Here is a 23,998-nt window from a genome sequence, read left to right as displayed (position 1 = left end):
GATTTTTTTTATCAACAAATTTGACCTATCAGGCCTTTTTCTGGCCATTTGGGGAAATAGATGCAATTTGCGCAAAAAAGTTTTAGTTATATACTTTGTTAAATGTTTAATATTTAAGAACTGCCCTTTAATGAGAAGTAGTGTGTTGAATGCATTTAAATGTACACACATGCTGCTTAAAGAAATTCTGAAGAAATAATTGTTTGATAACTCTTATAATGTTTATACAGACAACAGGCCTCTTGCATCACTATTCTTGGTTTTGATTCTCACAACTGTATTTTCCATGTCTCAATTTTACAGATATTTCAAAAGTAAATTTTCCAGTTTGACAAAGCAGTTTAAGTAATAATATTTCTTGGAAAAAGATGTATACTTTCTTCTTAAACGGCCTATTTGATCCATTCAGCACGATTTTCTGGTCGGAATTTCATGTTTTGTTTGTTCATGTATACCAGTTTGTTTTTTTAATTGTGGGTTTTAGGTTACACTGCACTTATATTAGACTGTTTCAGAGTAAAGATTTTATATCTGTAATAAAAAAAGAGCACATTCAACCGTGAGTTAGGTATGCTTTGTTGTCTGGTGATCAAGAAGTATCATATTTTGTTAGACTTTGTAAAATTTCAGTATGTCAGCCATTCTTTTCTGTTTCCTTCTTGTTTAAATAGAGCCCATTCTATAGTGGGTTTTTTTTTGTTGGTCATTTTTGGGCTCTTTTATGATGGCACAAACTTGGTAATTTTATGGGCATTCTGTTTGATTTATGCTTGCTGCTTTTTGGGCTTTTGCCTATTCATAGTTATGAAATAAGCTCTTTCTCTGTTTAAAATCACTCACATCATGCACATTCTTAGAGGCAGATGATTTCTAAGTTAATATCAGGAAAACAAATTAACAGTAAAGGACTTTAGTGTAAATTTCCAGAGCCAATGCTCTTTAAAATATGAGTGGATTGTTGCCTAGTTTAAATTGACTTGCCAACATGGATGCTCTAATATAGTAACTGGACTTTTGATACTAAGTAGTTGTTTCCTGCTATATTTTTGTTGTGAGGGAACATAAACATGTTAAGCCTTTTAAATAGTTTTTTACTGTTAAAAATAGAAAAATAAAAGCCCTTGATGCTGTGCATAACATTACATCATCCATTTTATTAAGTTTGATTAGTTATCTAACAATCATTATCTTTAAATCTAAACTTTGCTTTTAAAACCTAAAATAAGTTTCCATGAATTCTTTATCTGAATGATCAAAGTTATAATAATAATGAAATTACTAATATATCAGATGTTGTATCAACTTTGCTGTGGGAGGTTAATATAAAGTGTAATCCTTGCACAGAGAAGAAACATTTTAACTCAGTACTCAGTAATTTTATTCCAAAGAATCTCTACAAATTTGGCTTGTGACATTATAAAGCTACAATTAGCACATTTAAAATTGCAAATTAACTTCAAATGCGTAAGTCTTAAAGGGATCTTTTCACGCTTTGGTAAATTGACAAAATTGAAAAAAGTTGTTTCAGATTCGTAAGTTTTCGTTTTAGTTATGATATTTGTGAGGAAACAGTTATACTGAACATTAACCATGCTCTAATATAGCCATTATATGCATCTTTTGACGATTTTAAAACCTAAAAATTATAAAGCGTTGCAACGCGAAACGATTGAATAATTTGGAGAGTTCTGTTTTTGTCGTTAAATTTTGTGAAACTACGAAGATTGCTTATATAAGGTATAAAATACGTCAACAATGTGTTCACGGCGGAATAGCTCAGTAGGCTAAAGCGTTTTTACTTCAGGACTCTGGCAAGACTCCAGGGGTCACTGGTTCGAAACCTGCTCCGGGCAATGTTCTTTTCCTTTTTTAAATTTTTTTCTTGATTTTTTACTGGAGCTTTAATGATCCAATGTTTACATTTATCAATATAAAGCATTTAATGAATAAGTTAAAAAAATGCCAAAATCTGTGAAAAGGCCCCTTTAAATGTGGAATCAAACTGGAAGATTTTAACTAAACAATTTAACTGAAAGAATTTAACTATACAACACAATATGACAGTTATGAGTATCATCATCATTTTGATCTTAATTAACATGATGCAATTAATACTGTTTCAACCAAGCAAGTTATAGAATATGAACATCTTAGCAAACTCAGTTGGGAGTTTACTATAACAGCAAGTGCGAACTAGCCTCAATGCCTATACCCTTATTTCTCTGATACTCACTTTTGTAGGCCCTTAGAAACTCAAATTTAAGACCTTTCTTATTACTAGATTCATGTTTTAAAGCCTTCATTTCAAACCTTAAGATACAGATGAGCAAGCAGCATAAAATCTGAACAGACTGCGTATTACTTGCACGTTTTTCTGGTAGCTGTATTATGCTGGTCCTATATAGCAATTTTCACTCGGCATCTGAGCGGGAAAGGCTTAAACCTCTATAAATGTCTGCCACACATGGCGCATGTTTGAGATGGAATAAAGTGCGACTCCGGAATGTCAACAAAAATATATTTCCACCAAATAACTGCCTGAAATACCCAATCAAAGGTTACAAATAATATATATATATATATATTTATTTATATACAGTCAATCTTGTATTTAGAGACCACTTAAAGGAGTTACCAAAAGTGGTCTCTTAATAAAATGGTCTTTAAATAAAAAAGGCCATTTGGGAAGAATATGCGGACCTTCCATTTTAAATCTAGATGTAGGATTATCACCTTTTGACACAATTATTTCCACTTTTGTAATCAAATAAATCTAAATAAAAATAAAATAAACAAATAATGTTTTATCAAAATGTGTTTTATTTGTTTTCTCTTATTCTTTCGCGATGTTACGTGCACTTATACTTTAAGACAATTCCAATACCCGAATTTGTTCATTAAACGTTAACACTTTCTGTTTTGACTTTTTAATTTCTGCATGTAAGCTTTTGGAAATCTGACTCGATTATGGTGCATAGGGAAATAAATAAAACACGTCGATTGAAAACTAAATAAAAAGGCCTGATTTGAAAAATTTGCTAACACAAACTAATTAGCATAATTACAATTATTTTTTTAGAGAACGGATATCAACACACGTTACAGATTAATAGTTTATTTTTTACACCTCGGGAACACTGAAAATGTTTGTCGCATGGGCGCATTTTTTTTTCCAATAAAATAGGCGATTAAGTTTGTTATTTAACGTCCCAGATTGTAAACTCTTTAAACAGTAGACTATGCATCAATACCTCACTGTATTATTCAACACAAAAAAATGATACGCAGTCTGCATCAACACCGGTCAGAACCGGTCATCCATACAAAGGAAAATGGCTGGTGTGAACACAAAACAAAGGTGCAATCTTACATCTTATCGGCTTGATAAACAATTAACACGGATTTGTACCTGAACGGTCAACAGATTTACAACTTTAACCTCAAAGTGGTCGCTTAATTAAAGATTTGGACATCAAAATACACGAAAATCAGCGGTCGTTGGTCGCGTAAGACAAAAGTCGCTTAATACAATATGAAAATATAGTGAAAACTCTCGGGGGGGAATTCAAAGTGGTGGCATAAGACAAAAGTCGCTTAATGCAAGTGGTCGCAAGCACAAGATTGACTGTAAATAAATCACAACATTTAGTCCATCTCTTTATCCATCTCTGCAACCTTAGTCAGTATAAATATTCAAAACACCTTTATTCTTAATGTTTAAGTAATGTAAGCCAAAAACAATAACAATGCGGCCTTTTTTAGATGGAACAAAACGCGAATTGGAGGAGGACTATGGAGATGAGGGGGGCAACATGGGCAGGAAGAGGCAACGTGGGGAGGGGTACCGCGTAGACCTGCGCGTGCTGCTGCAGAGCAAGGTGAGGGTCCAGTGAGTGTGGCTCAGGGAATGTGCGTAAAGAATCATCCCAGATTAGCCTGTGAAGTCTGCACAGGCTAATCCAGGACAAAACTTTCTTCCTCAGCTTAAATTTTGCTTACAAGAGCCCTACTTTAAACAAAACATTCCATAAAAGCGCAAAGTGTTGTCCATGATAAGCCTGCGTGGACTACATTTTGCCATGTTCTCCTAAAGCTAGGCTCCAGTAATGATTTTGCCTCTTTTTGTGTCAATAGGTATCATTCTCAAAGCCAAACTGTATACTAGGTTCTCAATTTAATAGCCTAAATTCAAACATGGGACTAGATACAACACAATGAAATCTTGGATACATTTTGCCAATGGTTTTTGCATGATTGAATGAATGAAAATTGTCAAGCGTTTAGGTGTTAAACTTATTTAAATAAATAGAACTCAAAAGTTGATATTTAAACCTTGTTTAAAGTTGTGTGTTTATTGATTTAATATTTTCATAATCTTTGCCTGGTATTGTGTATCAAAAATATGGCTATAATGACACATTAAACAATTGCAGTTTCTTCTGTTTTGTAGAATGCAGGTGCTATTATTGGGAAGGCAGGCAGCAATATAAAACGCCTGCGTGCAGATGTAAGTATTTTGAAGGCATATGTCAAACAGAATATATAATTTCTACTTAAACAATAAAATAAGCTACCAGAACAATCTGTTCAAAAATATGTATTACAAGCTTGATTTTTGGATTGAAACTTTTTTAATTGCTTGAAAAAGACCAATAAACTGTCATAAGTTTTTATTTTAAAAAATGAAAACACACACTGTTAGTCAATGTTGTATTATTGATTCCCAGTCTTGGGTCCAGGTCCTATAGGTACCTTCCTCGGTCTGAAATGGTCTCCTGGTAATATTTCACTTATCAACATTTTTTTAATGAGTGTTTCTTTGTTACCTATAGACTGGTACACTTGTCATAGAAATTAAGTCTAACAGTGATATTGAAGATATCCTTGTTACTTTGAAAAATACTCAAAATATCTTTCATGGTGCATTGCCTTAGGAAATCAGCGTAAGGTAACTGATTTTTTTTATTTTTTGGTCGGTATAATTCCTAATTCTTTGGTCTGTATGCCTCTATGAATGCATTAAGATAAATAACTTAATTTCGTCCTTTAAGAGAATTTCAAGACAAACAAATCACTGTTGTTTCAAGACATTGCACAATATATATGACCATTGTTTTGTGAATCATTGCCATGACATTGTGTTACTAAATGCTAAATTGTTTCTTGAATTTTCCTTCCCCATATGCCCATGTCCCGACACCTTAAAAACGGCCTTGACCTTGAATGAAAATTCTATGGAAACGGCCTTTATACTCCCTGTCCACGGATGTCCACCCACGATCCACGATGCAGTACAAAGCGAGCGTAACAGTACCCGATTCCGATGGTCCAGAACGGTAAACAATCCCATTCCTAGAGTAATATGATTTCACTTCTCTTGCCTATCAATCTCTCTCTGTGCTATTTGACTTGCTCATTCCCACAGTATACTGAGAGAGTCAAAAAGATGAGCACAATCTGAAGGGAATTACTTGATTAGTTACAAAGCAAACACTTGATTGCCTTGCCTCAGTGCTCCAGATAATCTTCATGACCAAGAAAATTTAAATGTACAATCCTAAATCTCCCTGCTACAAGCATGCTTGCAGAATTCTGAGTAATAATTAACCAGAACTAATGAAGCTATCGAATTAGAAAAGCGTATTCCTGTTTTGGAAAATATGTTGACATCAATAATAATTGGCATGAACCAACAAGAGAGGCAACCTGTGACACTACAAATGGGCAGTAAACAAAAAGTCGCACTTTATTATCTCGCTTTACATAGATAAAAAGTCCGAAATCATCCAATTAAGAAAGTCCAGACACTATTCTTTCAGAACATTCAATGCCATGTTTTATGCAACCTATTTAGAGAAAAAAAATTGTAAACCCAACGTTTGGAATATCTTTTTTATATAGACAGTGTTCCTGGCTGAAATCAATGAAATATTACTTATAAATCATTTATGAATTGGTATTCAACAAGAAAGTGGTAGAATATTTGTGGAAAACAAGAATTTTGATTAAAACTTGTATCTGCTGCAATTTTACAAGTGGTTGAGGAAATTACCAATCGCACAGATGTATTGACACACATATGCCAAAGGACAGAATAGCTCTCAGATTTCAAGTTTATCAGCCTTGAAATCATCAGTTAATCAAATGAGAATTAGAATTATGCATTTATAGACCAGTAATATTCAGTTACACCAAAATCTTTGGGCGCAACCATCTATTTTGCAGGAAACCACAACATCTTATTTTCAGTAACCAACTATCTGTAATTTCCATAACTACTTGGACCATTTCAGCAGAATAAACAACACAACTATAAATGTTTTAGAAAAGTTGAGCATGTCTGTTTTATCATAGCACCAGTTTTTTATTAAAATTCATAACCCAAAGTTCATAACCCATTGTTGCCAAAAAAATCATTAAAAATAGACTTTTCAAAGTAATTCATTAAAACAAACAGAAAATGCTTTTTTAATTCCTATATATTATTTCTGAGCTTATTTGTCATCAATTACTTGCTTTATGCTATAATAATTAGGGATGGCATCGAATACCAATATCGGTATTCGAATGTTCGCAAATTCATTCAATCGAGTATTCGAATATTCGCATACAACGGCTGTGTTGATTTTACCATGTTATTTTTTTATTTCCATTGGTTTGTAAGTTATATCCGTTTGCTAAATACGAGGCTGTTTATTAACGTTGCTATCGAATAATTGTATCGCTGTCGACAAATACTATGACCGATACTGTTATCGGGCACAAATAGAATGAAAAACATCGTGTCATAGAATTTTATTTTTTAATGATTCCACAGATTTGTAGCAGACCGCGCATATGTAAAACTAAGTTTACACACATTACACGTTGCGGTCTTCTTATCCACAGACCGTGTAAAGTATTCCATACTGCAGAAGGGGCTGGTGGCATTTTCAGATTTGAATTATGATTCCTTGATGATTGTATTATTTATATCATCTGTTTCTTTTGAGTAATTCAAATATTTAAATGTCTGTTCAAATCGTGATCACAAAAACTCAATTAATTATTCGCAAGTAAATTGAAGCCCTTAGTTGGTACCTAATTGACAAACAACAGTTCGGGCCCTTTTTTATAGTAAGTATATTGCATTGCGCGATTTGAGTAATTCACACATTTTAATGGCTGTACATATTGTGATCACAAAACTGAATTATTATTCGCCAGTCAATTGAAACCGTTAATTGGCACCCCATTGGCAAACAACAGTCGGGGGCCATTCTTAGAGCGTGTATATTGCATAGCGCAATCAACACTTATACGGGCCGCGTTATCAGTTTGACACGAAGAACGTCACGTCAAACATGTTACTCCCAAGTGATTTCGGCTGCTTTTTAGTAAGCGGTTTGAAGGTCATTAAAGATTGGTGAAATTACGCTTGGAAACAAATGCGAATACGCGAATATCATTTTTATTATTCGAATGCTGACCATTCAATCGAATATTCGATTATTCGAATAATTTTGCCATCCCTAATAATAATGGATATTTGAACTAGGAAGCATATCCAAACTCTTCCAACCAATGCCTGTTAACCACAATTTTCATTGTCATTTGCAATTTAATCCTCTCTGGAGCACTGATTTTAGGGGGGAAACTCTACATACCCAAATACTCCAAAAACATAATATTCCATTTGGGCCAGAAATTCCATGTTGGCCATGTTAAATTTTTGTTTGGTTCCCAATCTCCAAGAACCATTTTCAGGTTTTGAATCTCCAAATTTCACGTTCAGACACTCACAAAAACATTTTCAGGTTCTGAATTTCCAAAAACCATTATGGGGTTCTAAATCTCAAAAAAACAAATTTTGGGTTCCTTATGTTAGAAAACCATTTTTGGGTTCCCAATCTCCGAAAAACCTTTTTTGGGTTCCAAATATCCAGAAAACCTGTTAGTTTTTTGAATCTCCAACAAACCGTTTCGTGTTCCGAACCTCCGAAAACCTGTTCATTAATATGAACCTCTATCGCTTTATGCATTTCCAATTCAAATATGCATGTATTTGGAAGATGGGGGTGGGGTATGGAACGCAATATGTATTGCCCAGTTCTCAAGGCAGAAAATGCTTCAACACAAACCCAATATCCAGTATACTGCCAATATGGTGCCATTCTTCAATTGAACATATGTAACCAGTAATGTTTGTTGCCGCTTAATTCGTTTTAGATTTTGTTATGTAATATTCTCCAAAATGCTCTCATACGTCTTATTGACCCGTTTCAAAATATTACAAGTCAATTGTTATTAAAAAGAAATCAGAGCAATAAATAATAATACATTGTGTATGAATTGAATTTAACATTTATTTAGTTAATTGCTTTTGACCAAATTTTAAAACTCCATTCTCTTATGCCCGCAGCCGCACCGTATTTCATGTGGGTAAAAATACCTTTTTTTGTTTGCCATGACACCCAGCTCTCTTGACCCTTGTCCAGCCCCTAGCCATGTTGACCACAGTTTGACCTTTGACCTCTGGTTGATTTCTAGGATTCTGACGATCAGCGCTGAGCTGGGTACAGCGCTGGATTGCTTGGAGGACGTGATCCCCACACTGGAGGAGGTAACGGATGTACGCAACTAGACACAATAAATACTTGGGGCCCCGTTCTGGGAAAACTGGGCTTAATGCATGTGCGTTAACCCTTTCAGTGCGGGAACCGAATTTTAAAGGCCTTTGCAAACAGTTTGGATCCAGATGAGACGCCACAGAACGTGGCGTCTCATCAGGATCCAAACTGTTTGCTATTCTGATAGTATTCTTTGAAAAAAATCGAAGAAAATGCTAATTTTAGAAATTCAGCAGACGACAAATTTCCCAGCATGCAAAGGGTTAAGTATGCGCAATATCTGCCCTAACTGAATTTTCTTTAAGGAGAGAATTGCATTAAACAAAAAAATACAAACAGAAAGTATTGTCCATGATTAGCATGTGAAAACTGCACAGGCTTATCTGCGATAACACTTCAGGCACATGCATTAAACACAGATTATTCAGAACGAGGCTCATTTTAGGGGTAAGTGGGAAACTAATTATCATACTGTTTCTTACCACAAATTTTGGAATAAGGCAAGGCCTTTTAGGATTGAGTAAATTGCATTGTTTGAACTAAAATTGGGATTTTTTTGCAAGACACTATACAATTGAGAATAATAGTGCTTTCAATATCATACTTTCTAAGATTCAAATCATAGATGAACAGTTATTTCGAATTTAAAAAAAAAAGAAGAAAAAAACGCTAAAATTGCTAACTTAAGCCAGTTTTGTAATTTGGGGGGAAAAATAACATTTTGAGATTGGGAAAGGCGCAAAATTTTGACCATAAAACAAGGCTCTATCTGCTTACTGTTCCTATATTACATACAAATGTTTCGTGCTGAACTTCCAGCATAAAGCATATTATTATTGAAATAAACTTTTTTATAAGTCTGAAAATGCTGCTAGCCTTCTTCACAAAATCTTCACAAGCATAGTCCAGTGTTTACACATTTCGAAATACAAAAATAAGGAATTGTTGCAATATTTCTAATTGTCGCAATACTAATAGATGTATTTTATGTGTTCAAATTAAGGATTCCCTATGCCTAAGTTGTTCAATAGATATTGTGCCTATGTTGGGGTTTGGATTTTCACCTGGGAGCATTCTCAAACTCCAAAGTCACCAAGTACAGAAGGAAGCTTCAATAAATTGAGCCCCGTCCTGGGAAAACTGGGTTTAATGCATGTGCATAAAGTGTCCTTCCACATGAGCCTGTGCAGCGTGCACAGGCTTAACAGGGATGACATTTTCTGTCTAAACTTTAAGCAAATGCATTAAGCCCAGTTTTCCCAGAACGAGGCTATATTCATCTTTTAATGCTACCCAATTTTCATAATGAATTTGTTGTCCACAGTACCAGAACATGCAGGGGAATGACTTTCAATGTGAGATTCGCATGTTGGTCCATCAGAGCCAGGCTGGCTGTGTGATCGGACGCGCAGGCTTCAAGATCAAGGAGCTCAGGGAGGTATGTGTAAAGCGCTTCTGTTAATGGTCGTCCGGGCGTAAATTATGCTTAAAAATCAGCAGTCAAACGTCGGTTTTGCAAATGGTGGAAGTCACTTGGACGTCCAATAATCGGCATAATTACTGTTTTCTAATACACAGATTTTACAAGTCACACCAGTAAATCTGGTCATTCACTCTGTTATCTCCGGGTGTTATGCCAAAAACGCCACATGGGGTAATAGATAATCCACTGATAAGAGATAGCATGACATGCATGTCTAATAATTAAGTCACATTACATAATCATCTATGATGACACAGATGCATCACGAGAATTTCTCAGTTATTTTTCCAGTCATTAAAATGTGATGTTAAGCGTACAGTAAGTAAAGAGAATGCGTAATTGATGCACACAATGAGAAAGTATTGACCCATTGAAACTTAAGAAAAATTACGTAAATTTACAATAAATAAATTAAATTAAAGTCACTTGTTTATTGGTCGTTATAACAAAATATGAACAGTGATTGATGCTCGCACATCGCCTCACCTGATTTACACATATTAAATGGGAATTCACCCATCCCACATTAAGTTTGCATATGCACTTGCGTAAAATGGAGAACGTTTGTGTTTATAAAATTCTTAAAGACGGTGTCAATATTGGTCATAGTTTGGTTTTGAACATAGAAATGGTAATTTTACTGGATTACAGGGTAATGGATAGAGTTGGAACATGTATGTATCCAGCAATTAACACATAGTGTAGTTTACTAAAATATTCATGGAAATAAAATTGGGACTTAGCATCTGGTACGTCTAAAACTGAAGGCTTGGAAGTCAGGAATTGCAACTTTTTAAAGCTAGTGGAAGCGCTGATGTGTAGTCATGGTAAAAATGTGTTACCCTGGATTTGGATGTTTATATCAGCATGGAAACTATATGTATGTGCAATCATATGGACATAATGTACTGGTTTGTGTCACTAAGTGTATATGCAACATGGTGATTGCCATATTTCTATAGTTGAAAAACTTGAAAAACACTTGTTTATTGTTAATCTAGCTAATCAACATGTACAGATTATTAACTTTCACAAGATTGAGCTGATAAAACAATAGCAAGATGGAAGCCTATAAAGACAACAATAAGTGTTACATACACAAACTACCTTTTCAGACAAATAATCTTGCTCTGGTAAAATAGGGTTTGATCCATGTGCGTTAAGTGTTGGGACTGCACTGTTTGCTTGATTGGTATCTTTATATAAAAAAAGTCTTCTCAGTAAATATCCAGTTAATGCGGAAAAGTTTGTCTCCGATTAGCCTGTGCACTTTTGTACATGCATTAAGCCCTGTTTTCAGAGATGAATTGTCACACTTTGGTACATGTGTTGTATTACAGCAAACAGGTACGAACATCAAGGTGTACTCCCAGTGCTGTCCTGGCTCCACTGAGCGTGTCGTAGCCATAGGCGGCAAACCAAAGTCTGTCGTCAACTGCATTGACACCATCTATGAACTGCTAGAGACAGTGAGTGGCACTTAGGAAAGCCCTGTGGGCATAGATGAAAATAATCATGAGTAGTGGTGTTTTTGTTTTGCTCTGATTCTGGGTCAAAATATCAAAACGTATATTTTTCCAAATGATAGCCTAAAATTCGTATCAGAAGGTACACACGGTTTCAAAAAAAAATCCTCTAGACATCTAAATAAAAAGTCTTATAAGTGTTTCTAGGAGTGTTTCAATGTCAAATTGTCTTGAACTCAGACACATACCATTTACCTATTGCATTGAGTTGTTTTATTTTTGGTCAATTATTTTGCCAAAATTTGGAACAATCCAAAGCTCAAAAGTTTTGTTTCCAAATGACTGCCTTAATGTCCTTAATTAAGCTTTAAAAAAATGTGTTGAGAAACATGTTATAAATAGTTCGGTTCATCTCCATAGCCAGCTCTATCAGTTGAACCTTATCAATTATAATGTTAAAAAACGTTCACAATTTCTCAATTTTATAGTATTTGTAGGCAATTTTATTCAAAACAACACTATTTGTTCCAATCCAAAGAGGCCTGGCCCTTTCTTCTAAATCAGTAAAATAACTCACGAACCAACTAATCAGGTAAATCATTGAAATTGTTTATCCAAAGTTGTATCATGATAACAGACTATAGGCAGGTTAAACTTGTACATGTGATTTAAAAAAAAAAAAAAAATAGAAGTTCAAACAATATATGAGTTTGATTTCTACGTCAGGCACCACCAAAAGGCCCAAACCAGTTTTACGACCCCAACAACTTTGATGAGATGTTCTGCAACGAGTATGGGGGCTACTCAATGGCTGATGGTCTCCGTGGAGCAAAGGGCGGCCGTGGTGGTGGTGGTGGTGGTAGAGGGGGGCCACGTGGCGGTGGAGGCTTTGGTGGTGGTGGACGTGGCGGGGGATTTGACGGCCCTAGAGGTGGCGGTGGAATGGGAGGTCGGGGCGGGTATGTGCTCAACTTCAGAATTATAATCTTGTCTTGTGTTTAGTATTTGTATTTTAAAACAACAAATAAACAATCTGTGTCTAGTCCTACTTTCAGCTGATTTAACTTGTCAAAGCCTTTATGAGTTATTGTATACTTTCCAGGAGAGTTGATAAAATCACAACCCTGTTGAATGCTAAGTTTTGTCACATTTGTAATTTTAAGTTTGAAGTTGAAAATGGTCCAGGCCCCTCAGAAAATATGGCTGCAAAGTATTGATGCCGATTTCTTTACTTTGTAAACTCTGACCAGATTGGACATGTTTGTTTGCAGGCGCGGAGGTGCTCCCCGTGGAGGTATGGGAGACATGGGCGGGCGAGGTGGAGGTCGTGGTGGGATGGGCGGCGGAGGGTTTGGTGGGCGAGGCGGAGGCAACCTTGGCGGTGGTGCGATGGGCGGTGGTGGTGTGATGGGAGGCGGTGGGGCGATGGGAGGAGGTGGGGGAAACTTCGGCGGCGGCCAGATGGCCAGCCTTGGTGGCGGCATGGGAGGTGGGATGGGAGGAGGTGAGTACAAGGGGATAGGGTTGGTTTCAGTTCATTTGTTTTGATATGGGTCTGGGTCCGTGAAAATAGGGTTTAATAAATTTGCGTGAAGCGTCCTTGTAGATCAGCTGCTCCGCACAGGCTAATCAGTTATGACACTTTCAGCTGTTATATGAAAAAATGTTGATTGGAAGTCTCTTTTAAATACAAAATCTTGTTTAAGGGGAATGCATTAAGCCCCCTATTCTTAGAACAAGGCTCATTGGTTTTAATAGGAATTAGCTGGGCACTGACCTTAATCGATTAATGTGTTAAATTCGGTTATGAGGAAAAATTAACAGTTTTCCTACTTCAATCAAGTAAAATAGATTAATTCTTTTATTGAAACAGAAATGCTGTTACGTTATCATTAGTTTGTGAAACTTCTTTAAAAAGAAATAATGAAAGAAGCATGCATTCCACAAAAAATCAGTGTTTGGGATCTTGAAACTTTGGTAAGCAAATTATGCATTATTGACTTTTATCAAGGATATTTATTGACTTATCAGTTTCAACTTTTCTTCTGAGTGAAATTAAACTAAGATCTTTGTGTCTCGATTTTTTTTTATATTCTTAAGTCTAAGAATGGGTTAGTGAATATGGGCTCAGATCTCTTGTTTCTTTCACAGGCATGGGAGGTAACATGGGAGGAAACCTAGGCGGAGGAATGGGAGGGCCGCCTGGCAGAGGTGGGATGGGTGGCAACTTCGGAGGTCGAGGAGGCGGAATGGGAGGCGTCCGTGGAGGAATGGGCGGAAACATGGGGTAGGTGTCAGACAAGGGCACTGTCTCGGAGTTTATTCTTTCTTTGCAATTTGTCTGTTTATGTGTTTTTCCGTTAATGTGAATTTTTCCGTTAATGTGAAACATAAGCTGTATTTGATGCAAGTAGCAAAATGAATTGTGATTGCCGAGTATATCAGTCACCAAATTGATAACCATTTGGTTAGCACCAACAACCTTTTTTACAAAAAAATTTAAACTTACATTATTGTTTTTATATTGAACATTCCCTTATCAGCCCATATCATAACTTGTCCAGCGATATTGTTAGGATTAAAAAAGATTGGTCCTGAGGATGCATATGCTTTTTTGTTTTTATAAGAAATAATGGTTGTAAAATATTTTAAGTCACAATTTATTTTGACATTAGAAAACTGCTTAACAGCAAATTATGAGGATACAATTTCTGCAAATCCATGTTGTTGTATCGTTGCAGTAGAGGTGGTGGTAACATGGGTAACCAAGGCGGCTTCGGTGGTGGTAACCAGGGGGGCTTCGGAGAGGGGGGCTTCGGAGGTGACATGGGGGGAGGCGGCTTCCAGGATGACAACATGGTAAGGAAGGCAAGTCTTAGAGAACGGGTACCAACAACATGATCAGGTCTTGCGTTGCCGATTGCCAATGGCTACAAATAAGCAAAATTGGCTTAAGAACATTATATTTGGCTACAACGTTTTCTTCATTAACTCATACAAAAGCCAAAAATAACAGTGATTTGTTGTTCGGTAAAAATAGGTTAGGAAATTTAGAGCCAGGGAAAGCCCTACATGATACATATATTTAACATTATTACTAGAATTGACGAGGCATAGATAAAAGTCTGCTTAGTCTTTATTATGTCACCATATTGCTTGCAAAAATTGTTGCATTTTACATTTTAAACTTAATGTAAAATAAAACTACTAAATGTCCATTTGCTTTTGTTTTTTCCTGGGAATTTTCTTCTGACAAATATTAATTTATTTTTTCCTTGTAATGATTATATTTTAATTGAGTAATGTGAAAGCATAAAAATTATGAGAGGCTGAAATTGGACCTTATTGTGCGCAAATTGTCTTGTATACGCAAAACAAATGTTGTCTTGGAAGAACATGGATCAGGAAAATTGTGACCAATAAAAGAAGTTAATGCCACTTGAGTCATTACTGGGTGTGTGGTTTTACCTCGTTAGTTACATTCATGATGTTTTGCCTTGTTAATAGTTACAAACGTGCATGATGTAAAAACATTATGTCTAAGACAGCTGGTTGTAAACTAGTCTTATTGTAGTGTAGATCGTTCTATTGAGAATGAAGTACATAGTTTGTGACGCATAATGTTGATTACTTCTAAACATGGACTGTTTTGTAAAATGTATTTCCTTTCTTCATTAAGTATTTAAACGCAAACTTTGTTCTGTTATGTCTTTTAATGAAATAGGTCATTGCCTTGTATTACTAAGTACAATAATGAAAAGTCTGTGCATTAGGTCAATCTATTTCTTTGCTCATAGTATTGTATGACGGAGAACTATAATGCTTTATCAGGAATTGAGAGGACATGTTAATATCAAGATCAAACATTGGAGAAGAACTAAATAAAGAAGCATGGTATCAAGAAATCACAGTTGGTGATAATCAGAGAATAGTGACAGTAATTTGAACAGTTGGTGATAGTATTTTGAGTTTAGAAGTCATGAGAGTTAAACAGAATTTTGCAAAATTGTTAATTGTGTGCTCTAATAAAAAGATCCTGTTCTGTTAATGCAAGGTAAAAGAATGATATATCTTTGTTTTGGATGGGTTCTGATCCTCTATTCAGAATTATGGATATTTCCTCTTGGACACAAATTTGCTTTGTGATCAGCTGGGTTACATTTTCATGGCCTGTGTTTGCAGGGAGGCATGGGTAACCAGGGCATGATGTTTGGAGGCAATGACCCCGTAACCAGCACCCAGGTCACCATCCCTAAGGATGTAAGTATACGAGTCCCGTTCTGGGAAAACTGGGCTCAATGCATGTGCTTTAAGTGTTGTCGCAGATTTTGCACAGGCTAATTTCAGAAGACACTTTCAGCATAAACTGAACTTTTGCTTAGAAGAGACTTTCTTTAAACTAAAAATATAAAATATTAAAAGTGGCAATGGTTGTCCCAGATTAGTTGGTGAGAACTGCGCAGGCTAATCTGGGAAGAAACTTTGCCCACATGCACAAGGCTGGTTATCCAGAGCAAGGCTTATATAATAGTTGACATGTTCTAATAATTAATCATCAGCAGTATTAAGCCTAAAGTGTAACTATACCACCCTACAAAGAACATTGTCTGATAGAAGTAATATGATTGTACAGCTGGACTTCGGTATCTAATAGTTGCCTAGAATTGATTTAGTTTAAAATAATCCACATAAAAGTTGCCTAGAATAGATTTAGTTTAAAATAATCCACATAAAACCCTGTCTGAAATATTCATTCTAAATATGTACCTTATCGTGAACAGCCATATAACTTGTTCTCCTGTATACATAAACCCCACTCAAAACCAGTGTTCAATCATTTAGTTAAAATCTACCGATACTCGATTAAAACCTTGTTAAGATCAGACCACAACATTATGAGCTTATTCTTGGAAAACTGGGCTAATGCATGTGCCTTAAGTGTTGTCCCTGATCAGCCTGTGTGGACTGCACAGGCTAGTCTGGGAAAACACTACACACGTGCATTAAGCACAGTTGTCAAAGAGCAAGGCTTTTAATATGTTTTTTCAACATGATTCCAATTTCAAACTTCTTTCAATTTAACATGTATGCATTCTCTGTGGCAGATGGCGGGCGCCATTATTGGCAAGGGTGGTTCCCGTATCATGGAGATCCGTCGTCAGTCTGACGCCCAGATTGTGATAGACGAGGCTCTGCCGGGCTCCAATGACCGCATCATCACCATCACGGGCACAGAGGAACAGATACAGAATGCCCAGTACCTGCTGCAGATGAGGTGGGGGCCTAGATTTTGTTAAGGGGCCATATTCACCTAACCTTACTTAGACTTAAGAATAAAGAGTAGACTTAGAACCCCAAAAATACTTCTACCATTTAATACATACATGCTGCTGCTTGTGATAATGTCCTTAACAGAATGTTTTACATGAAATACGATGTAGATTGAGGCAGTTAATGCTGAGTTTGACTCAAAATTATAGCATTTTTTTAATATTCAAATTTAAAAAGTATTCTTTTTTCTTACACTTAAGTCTTAGAATTATTGTTGAATACTAGCCCAAGTATAGGAATATGGCAAAAGAGTTTGTTTCATTTGATGCAGTATTATTTTTGCTTTACCGTTCACTGAACAGCTATACTACTTATCTAAATGTTTATGTCTGGGTAACACTCTTGTAAGATAAATGTCCAACATCTTACAAATTCTAATACAGTTATTCAATTTAAACTTCTAACATGTGTTTATCTGAGGTTACTAACCAAAGTCTTTTACTCTGACCTGCATTCAAACAGAATTATGCGTCTTTATGTATTCCTGTGACCTGCATTTAAGCAGAATAATGTCTCTCTTTGTTATTAGAAAATTTGCTATTTTAAAATGCCGCTATTCCATATCACAGTTTATAAAACAGGCATTCTATTAAAACTTTGCTATGTGTTTGGGGTCATTGTGTGAGATCACTTACCATGTTCCATAACCTTTACCTGCAATTTAGCAGAATCAAGCCCTACTATCAAAACGAGAATAGTCGAGCATGATGTCTTGTGATAGCTCTTGTTAATCATTTTAACATTTCACATTCTGGTATATGGACCAGTCTAGTAACTGGCAAATGGGTTTGCTTTTTTTCATTCAAGGTGTTAGAGATAATTATTTTTTGTTCCTCTCATTTCTACATGATGCCATTTATTCTAAAAGACACAGCAAAATCCTTGTTTATAAAATGCTTATTAACAATGACAAGTCACATTTTGTTCATTTCAAAGTGAAATTCACACCACTGTTTTATCCTGCAACTTAGCAGTGGTATTCTTCTCACTGCTGGTGGGAGGTTTAATATTTCTTATATGTATGAAATTAAATACAAGAACGTATCTAACAAACATTTTCTACAATGGTGATGTGTTCATATAGCAGATATAACACTGTCAGCTAGCACTTTCTTTACACTGTGTAAAAAATCTGAGCAGACATTTAATTGAAAACAGATCATGTAAAACAACACCTTTTCTAACAAACTGGAGAAGAGTGGTTGGCTGATGAAAGTCTGGCCTATTTGTACTTCATTTGGCTATTGACTAGAGATATTTAAAAAAAAAGCTTTATAAATGTTAGAATGATTAACCCATTTATGCTTAGTGTCTAGAAAAAAGGCCTTGGCAAACAGCGTAGACCCTGATGAGATGCCGCATGATGCAGCGTCTCATCAGGGTCTGCACTGTTTGCTTAAAGGAATTTCTGTAAGAAATATTCTAAAAATAGAAATAAATATACTAGACATACCTAATTTTGGAAATAAATTGATCCAATTTAGAAGGATGGGAGGGTCCACTAGGCATAAACTGGTTAAAACTGTGCTTTCCAATTCTGTAGCTATATGATATTTCCTTCTAGCGCAAGGGAACTTCAGGCTGGGGCAAGGGCCAAAAACCATTAGAGAAGTAAGTAACTTACTAAAAGTCTTAATCTAACCGCATAATCACTTGCTGCAAATACTGTTGCATTCTGTTTTGCTACTAAAATGAACATGAAATTAAACATAGTTCATAAACATTTAAATTATTTTTTTTATTTTATTGTTAACTTGTAACATTTTAGAAAACTCATTACATTACAAGATTCATTTTCTGTACTCAGACAGTTCAAAGAAAGTGCTAGTTAAAATCCAATATTAAAGGTATTTTCTTCTTGCTGATTGCATGTGGGAACTAAGTAAGCTTTATTTTATTTTCTTCTGCATGTTCTTGCAAAATTGATTGTGGTTCTGTGCAATGGACATTTTTAAATACATAGTGTCACATTTGCAAATGAACATTTATGATCTGGTTATATTTAAACTCCTGAATTTTTTTAATATCCGGAGTTCTAAAGAAATTCTCTGGCAGTAAAAACAGGGAGCTGTGAAGGCATATTGATTGAACTAGGTCTTATCTGAAAAAGATTATTGTCTGAGAAATTGAGAGCATCAGATTACGAAGACTACATGCACAGAGTCATTTCATCCATCGTCTTCAAAGACTTTCATTAATGATTTTCTATTTCGTTAAAGGTTTTTAACTCTGCTACACATTTTATATTCGGATGGCTCATTACAATGACTCTCAGGACAGGTGGAGGCTAACATAAAACTACTCTGCGTTCTCAGCATGGTGCTATGGGATAATTGCGTGCTTTGTAACCCCTTGGAGAGGCTAACATCCAGCTACTCTTCATTCTCAGCATGGTGCTATGGGATCATTGCCTGCTTTGTAACCCCCTGGTCCCCAACCCCGTGGAAGACTTGTGATTTTGTTGTTGTGCAGTTGAACTAGCAACAAAATACAGGCTTCCATGGGGCTGTGGTCGTTTGCAGCTTGTACTAACCTCCTAGCGCATTTATCCTGGATAAGAATGTCAGAGCATGTAACCTGGACCAAGGGCTGCAATCCTGGCTAGACCATGGGATACATTTCTGGCTGGCTGCCAAGTGCATTTAACACGCATTATTTACACAACCTGCTCATAATACACTAACTGTAGGTCAGTTTTGCTAGTTAGACTTGTTAACATATTAATATGCAAGATTTTAATTTGTTTAATTCAGCATACTCTATAGAGTCTGAGAATAAACCATTATGTGAGCTACTTCTTATATGTATGTAAATAGCTCAGTCTTCACGCTAACTATAATCCCGACAGCCCGGGACTGGTTAAATGTTAATCGGGCTACTAGAAATTAATAATTTATATAGTCTGGCTATTGGATTTTTTGTCTGTTTCCAATAAAGCATCATAATTCGGGATAGTGGTTTAAATATTTTACCGTGAAGACTGATAGCTTCATAATAAATGAGAGCTTTGCTCTGCAAAATCAGTGCTTAATGCATGTCCTTAAAGTGTCATCCCAGATTAGCCTGCTGAGTCCACTCAGGCTGAACAGGGACAACTTTCGATGCTTTTATTTTATTTTTTGTTGTAATGAAATCTCTTCTCAGTAAAATTCTTCTTTGCAAAAAGTGTCTTCTCTGATTAGATTATGCGGACTGCACAGGCTAATCTGGACCGACACTTTACTCACATGTATTAAAACCTGTTTTCCCAAAGTGAGGCTTAAATTAATGCTTTGATCTGTATATAAAGATTATGCCTCCACATTGCCATCTGTGAATAGCTAACAGCATGATAACTTTTCTAAACAGTATTGTATTACTAAAACAAAAAAATTGGGTTTTTTTATGAAAAAGAGGATGCATGTCTTCAAATATATTTTTCTTCATACTGACTAGTACATGTACATGAAAATGTGAAAATGCATAAATGCACTTTAAATAAGAGAGAGATGAAGGGACTGTAGGAATGGAGGACAGCAACAAGTTGGAAGGGATAATAAATTGATATGCAGGGAACGTTGGGCTTAATTGATATTGATGTGGAGTTTGTTTTGTTGGAAACATGGCTTTTTTATACCCTAGTTAAAAAATGTGCAGGGTAAATTTGAAGTTTACATTTGGCGGGGTAAATTTTAACACTTCTAATTATTAAATTTTGAAGCACAGATGTATGTATAGGATACCAAAACCATGTCTGCGGTAGTTATAGGTAACATGCCCTTATGATTTTAATTTTAAATATTTTGATTTTGAAATGATCTTTATTAATTTATTTAACCCTTTCCCACTTAGAAGCAAACTGAAAATGGCTATGTGCAAACAGCATAAAACCAGAACAGCCTGCAAGTAACTTGCATGCTGCTCAGGTTTTATACTGTTTGCTGCTCATCAGTATCTAAGGGTTGGAAATAAAGCCTTTAAAGTTGAATCTAGTACGAAAAGTCTTTAATTAAATTCAATTTTCTTAGGGACTACAAATTTGTCAAAAATACCAATTTCAACTGAAAATGAACTGTTGAAATAATGTTCAAAAACATGATCATTTGTTTGTGAATATTACATTTGAAATCAGTCTTCGGGTGTTCCTGATTCTAAGAACTCTACATGCTACATGAAAAGCAAACATTCAGTTCATAGTATTTGCATCTGATTGTGGATTTTCTTGGAAAACATTAGTTGGAAGTTTCTGACATAGAAGGAAGGATTTGGAGTTACATGCTACATGGAAAGAAAAATAAGGATTCTACAAATTATTCGCTACTCTTGGTGGACTTTGTGTGGACCTGGGAGAGTTAACGACTGTTGAGGGATCAATCTGAAGTCGGTAAACACAGGATTGCAATGGAGACATGAAAATAAAGATGAGGAGGAATAAGGAGTCGCCATTTTGAAATGATTTCTAGCCTGTGGGATGCCACCAGAATAGGAAATGTTTGAGATCAGAAATCTTTATGACAGGAAATATTGCTTTGATGAAACAATATGCTGTGCTACTATTTCATCATTGTTTTAATGTTGATCCATCGTGAAAAGCGGTTTTTGCCCTTGTAATTTGTGCTTCTTTCTTTAGTACCAGTTGTTGAGTAATTTTGTTATGTTTTTGTCTTATTTCAGCGTGAAGAAATTTGCTCCAAACAAACTTCAAAACTTGCAAGGTATGGGATATGAAATCGGGCGTTATAAACTTTGAAACAACTTGTGATATATTGCATGTGTGCCTTCATGAATTTATGTTGATATGCACCTTCTGGTAATAGTACAAGTACTAAAAACACTTGAATTGAAACTTTTAAATGAAACATGCATTAAGGAAACAAACAAAAGTTTCAAGTCTTCAGATCTCACTGACTGTTGCTTGTAAAAATTACAATTTTACAAAAAGTAAGCCGATTATTATTTATATATCTTGCAAACATGTCAGTTTTGACATTTAAATTATTGAGTTTCTAATCGTGTTTTCGCATTGCCATTATCACTTGTTTAAAAGTAAGGTTTTGGTCAACATTTATTACTAACTAACTGGCAAGTTCACTTGTTTTCTTTTTCCAGTTTAGGCAGGGTGGTTGGATGATGACAGAGTGGCAAGAAGGGCAGCTGTATCCGTTTTCCTATAGTTCTCATTGGAGCAACTTCAATTTGCATCGACCATAGGACCCAAAACTTTGATTGTATATATAGTCATTTTATCACCTGTCAAAAGTGTTTCATTGTTCTGATGTGCTTCATTTTTATTCACTATTTCATAACACAAATCATTGTTTTATAAGATTGATTTTGAATATATTTTAATGTCGAAGATTTGTAATTCTTAGAACAATCTGTTTTGTTTTGCGTCCGTGAATTTCTGCAGAAGTATGGATTTGTTGTATGTTTGTAATTAACCTGATGTTTAGAGTTGATCCTTGTTTTTTATTAATAGATATGTTGACACTATATAAGGTAACAATATCAGGTTTACAACTTGCCACTTGGCACTCAACTTGGTAACGATAAGGTTCAACCTCAGGCATTCCATATTTTTTCCAACACCACAAGGCCAAGTGAAGACTGTGTCGTTAAATCCGAGCGTGAACTATTTGAGACCAGTGGTCATATGTTTGCACAAGTTTTTTTCATGGTGTTACCCAGGTATATTATTTATACCATATTTGATTGAACGCTTCAACCTACCTATCAAAGGTGTTTGTTTCTGTTACATAACATTACTCTAGAATCAAGTTAAATATTACTAAGCCAATCTATTTTTAGTGAAACGGTAGAATTTAATCATGGGTGTTACTTATTGTTGAAAAAATAACTTTGTACAGATCATGTCATTATGTCTACAATAAAAGTAGCTCATCATGGTGAAAGTTGTAGTTTATTTATCCATGTTATTATGCTGATTTAATATTGGTTTGTGCAAACTCATTTGGTTTGTGCAAACTCATTCATTTCCATTGCTCCTATAGTGTTTTTCCCAGGCCATTTTAGCGTGGCGAAAAGCCACGCCGCCCTCCCGGATCGCCACGCTGCCCTTTTCAAAGACAAATTTCGCCACGTGCCCTTTTTTTCAAAGGCAAATTTTGCCACGCGCCCTTATCGATAACATCTTTATTGCCTTACGATCTAACTTGGTCCGTAAAATCAGCTTCCTTGATTAACTGTGACGCTCCGACTGTGCTTGATTTACTCGAGAGACGTCAACGTCTAATTGACTATATTTAATGAGCATATTTAATCTATAACAGTGCTCGATTTATAGGTAGGTCTTACTGACTGCTCCAAAGCTGTGAATTAGTCATGCATGAATAACCCCGTGTCAGTATCATCGATAATGCAGGACGCTATGTTATACCAAGAGCACTTTTCGCTTGGCAATGTGTACTCCACGATATAATCATTACTTCGGAGACTTTTGATGAAAAACTCGATGTTATTCACGTGGCAATTGTGCTTTGCATGCATTATTCAGTTATATAAAAACATATATTTTTACGCATAATTACATTTAATTTCACAAACAAATTTATTCTTTATCGTTTTCGTCTTTAAGATAATTGGATCTAATTATTGAAATAATTTATACTGAGACGTATACCAATTTAACAAAATGCGAATCGTGTATATGATTACACGTTGCTATGCGCACCTGTCGCTTACATCATTTGACATTTTATCAACATGGCGGACTATACAGAATTAAATTGTGACTCGGCAAAAATGGCAAATAACGTCGTAAACGATCGAATTAACGATGGAGATTATACATTGAGAAGGAATTTATGAAATGTCTGTGATAATCAACGATACATAAAAATGTTTTAGATAGCAACAACATTATTTATTTATTTTTTGTAATCTACTCGGTTGATGTATGTCACGGAAACGAGTGTTAGCGATCAATTTACTCGCAATGTTATTTTAAACATCTGTCGAGATTATTGTTAGAAAATGGGATAAGACAAACATGGTTTCATTTATATGTTAGTGGATCTGTGTATAATCAGATCCATATGCATATATTGCTTTATTATGTTTGTCGTGCTGTACAGTTTATTGAAACAGCATGGAACTTAAATGTACATTGC

At 35.4% G+C, this 23,998-nt stretch overlaps 1 protein-coding gene across 7 annotated transcripts in view; it reads left to right on the top strand.

Moving 5' to 3' along the window:
* The window catches only part of LOC127877598 (heterogeneous nuclear ribonucleoprotein K-like), a 50,995-nt gene extending 28,223 nt beyond the window's left edge, over window positions 1-22,772 (top strand). The window contains exons 3-18 of one of the 7 annotated variants that reach the window (XR_008048494.1): window positions 3,763-3,878; window positions 4,451-4,507; window positions 5,293-5,336; window positions 8,530-8,611; window positions 9,934-10,047; window positions 11,433-11,561; window positions 12,285-12,517; window positions 12,830-13,062; window positions 13,710-13,845; window positions 14,300-14,426; window positions 15,741-15,818; window positions 16,664-16,833; window positions 18,454-18,500; window positions 18,697-18,736; window positions 21,543-21,583; window positions 21,978-22,772. Coding sequence is in view for 6 of the 7 variants with exons in the window: in XM_052423620.1 (XP_052279580.1) it covers window positions 3,763-3,878; window positions 4,451-4,507; window positions 5,293-5,336; window positions 8,530-8,611; window positions 9,934-10,047; window positions 11,433-11,561; window positions 12,285-12,517; window positions 12,830-13,062; window positions 13,710-13,845; window positions 14,300-14,426; window positions 15,741-15,818; window positions 16,664-16,833; window positions 21,543-21,583; window positions 21,978-21,982 (1,565 nt within the window). In the remaining variant the exon portion in view is untranslated. Of the gene's footprint in view, window positions 1-3,762; window positions 3,879-4,450; window positions 4,508-5,292; window positions 5,337-8,529; window positions 8,612-9,933; window positions 10,048-11,432; window positions 11,562-12,284; window positions 12,518-12,829; window positions 13,063-13,709; window positions 13,846-14,299; window positions 14,427-15,740; window positions 15,819-16,663; window positions 16,834-18,453; window positions 18,501-18,696; window positions 18,737-21,542; window positions 21,584-21,977 lie in introns of those variants that run through there. The other 6 variants (XM_052423621.1, XM_052423622.1, XM_052423623.1 and 3 more) reach the window with 6 other exon arrangements.
* The last annotated feature ends 1,226 nt before the right edge of the window (window positions 22,773-23,998 follow it).

The sequence above is a fragment of the Dreissena polymorpha genome, chromosome 4, assembly GCF_020536995.1.
Source record: "Dreissena polymorpha isolate Duluth1 chromosome 4, UMN_Dpol_1.0, whole genome shotgun sequence".
Lineage (NCBI taxonomy): Eukaryota > Metazoa > Mollusca > Bivalvia > Myida > Dreissenidae > Dreissena > Dreissena polymorpha.
This window is presented reverse-complemented; position numbering and strand designations above follow the sequence as displayed.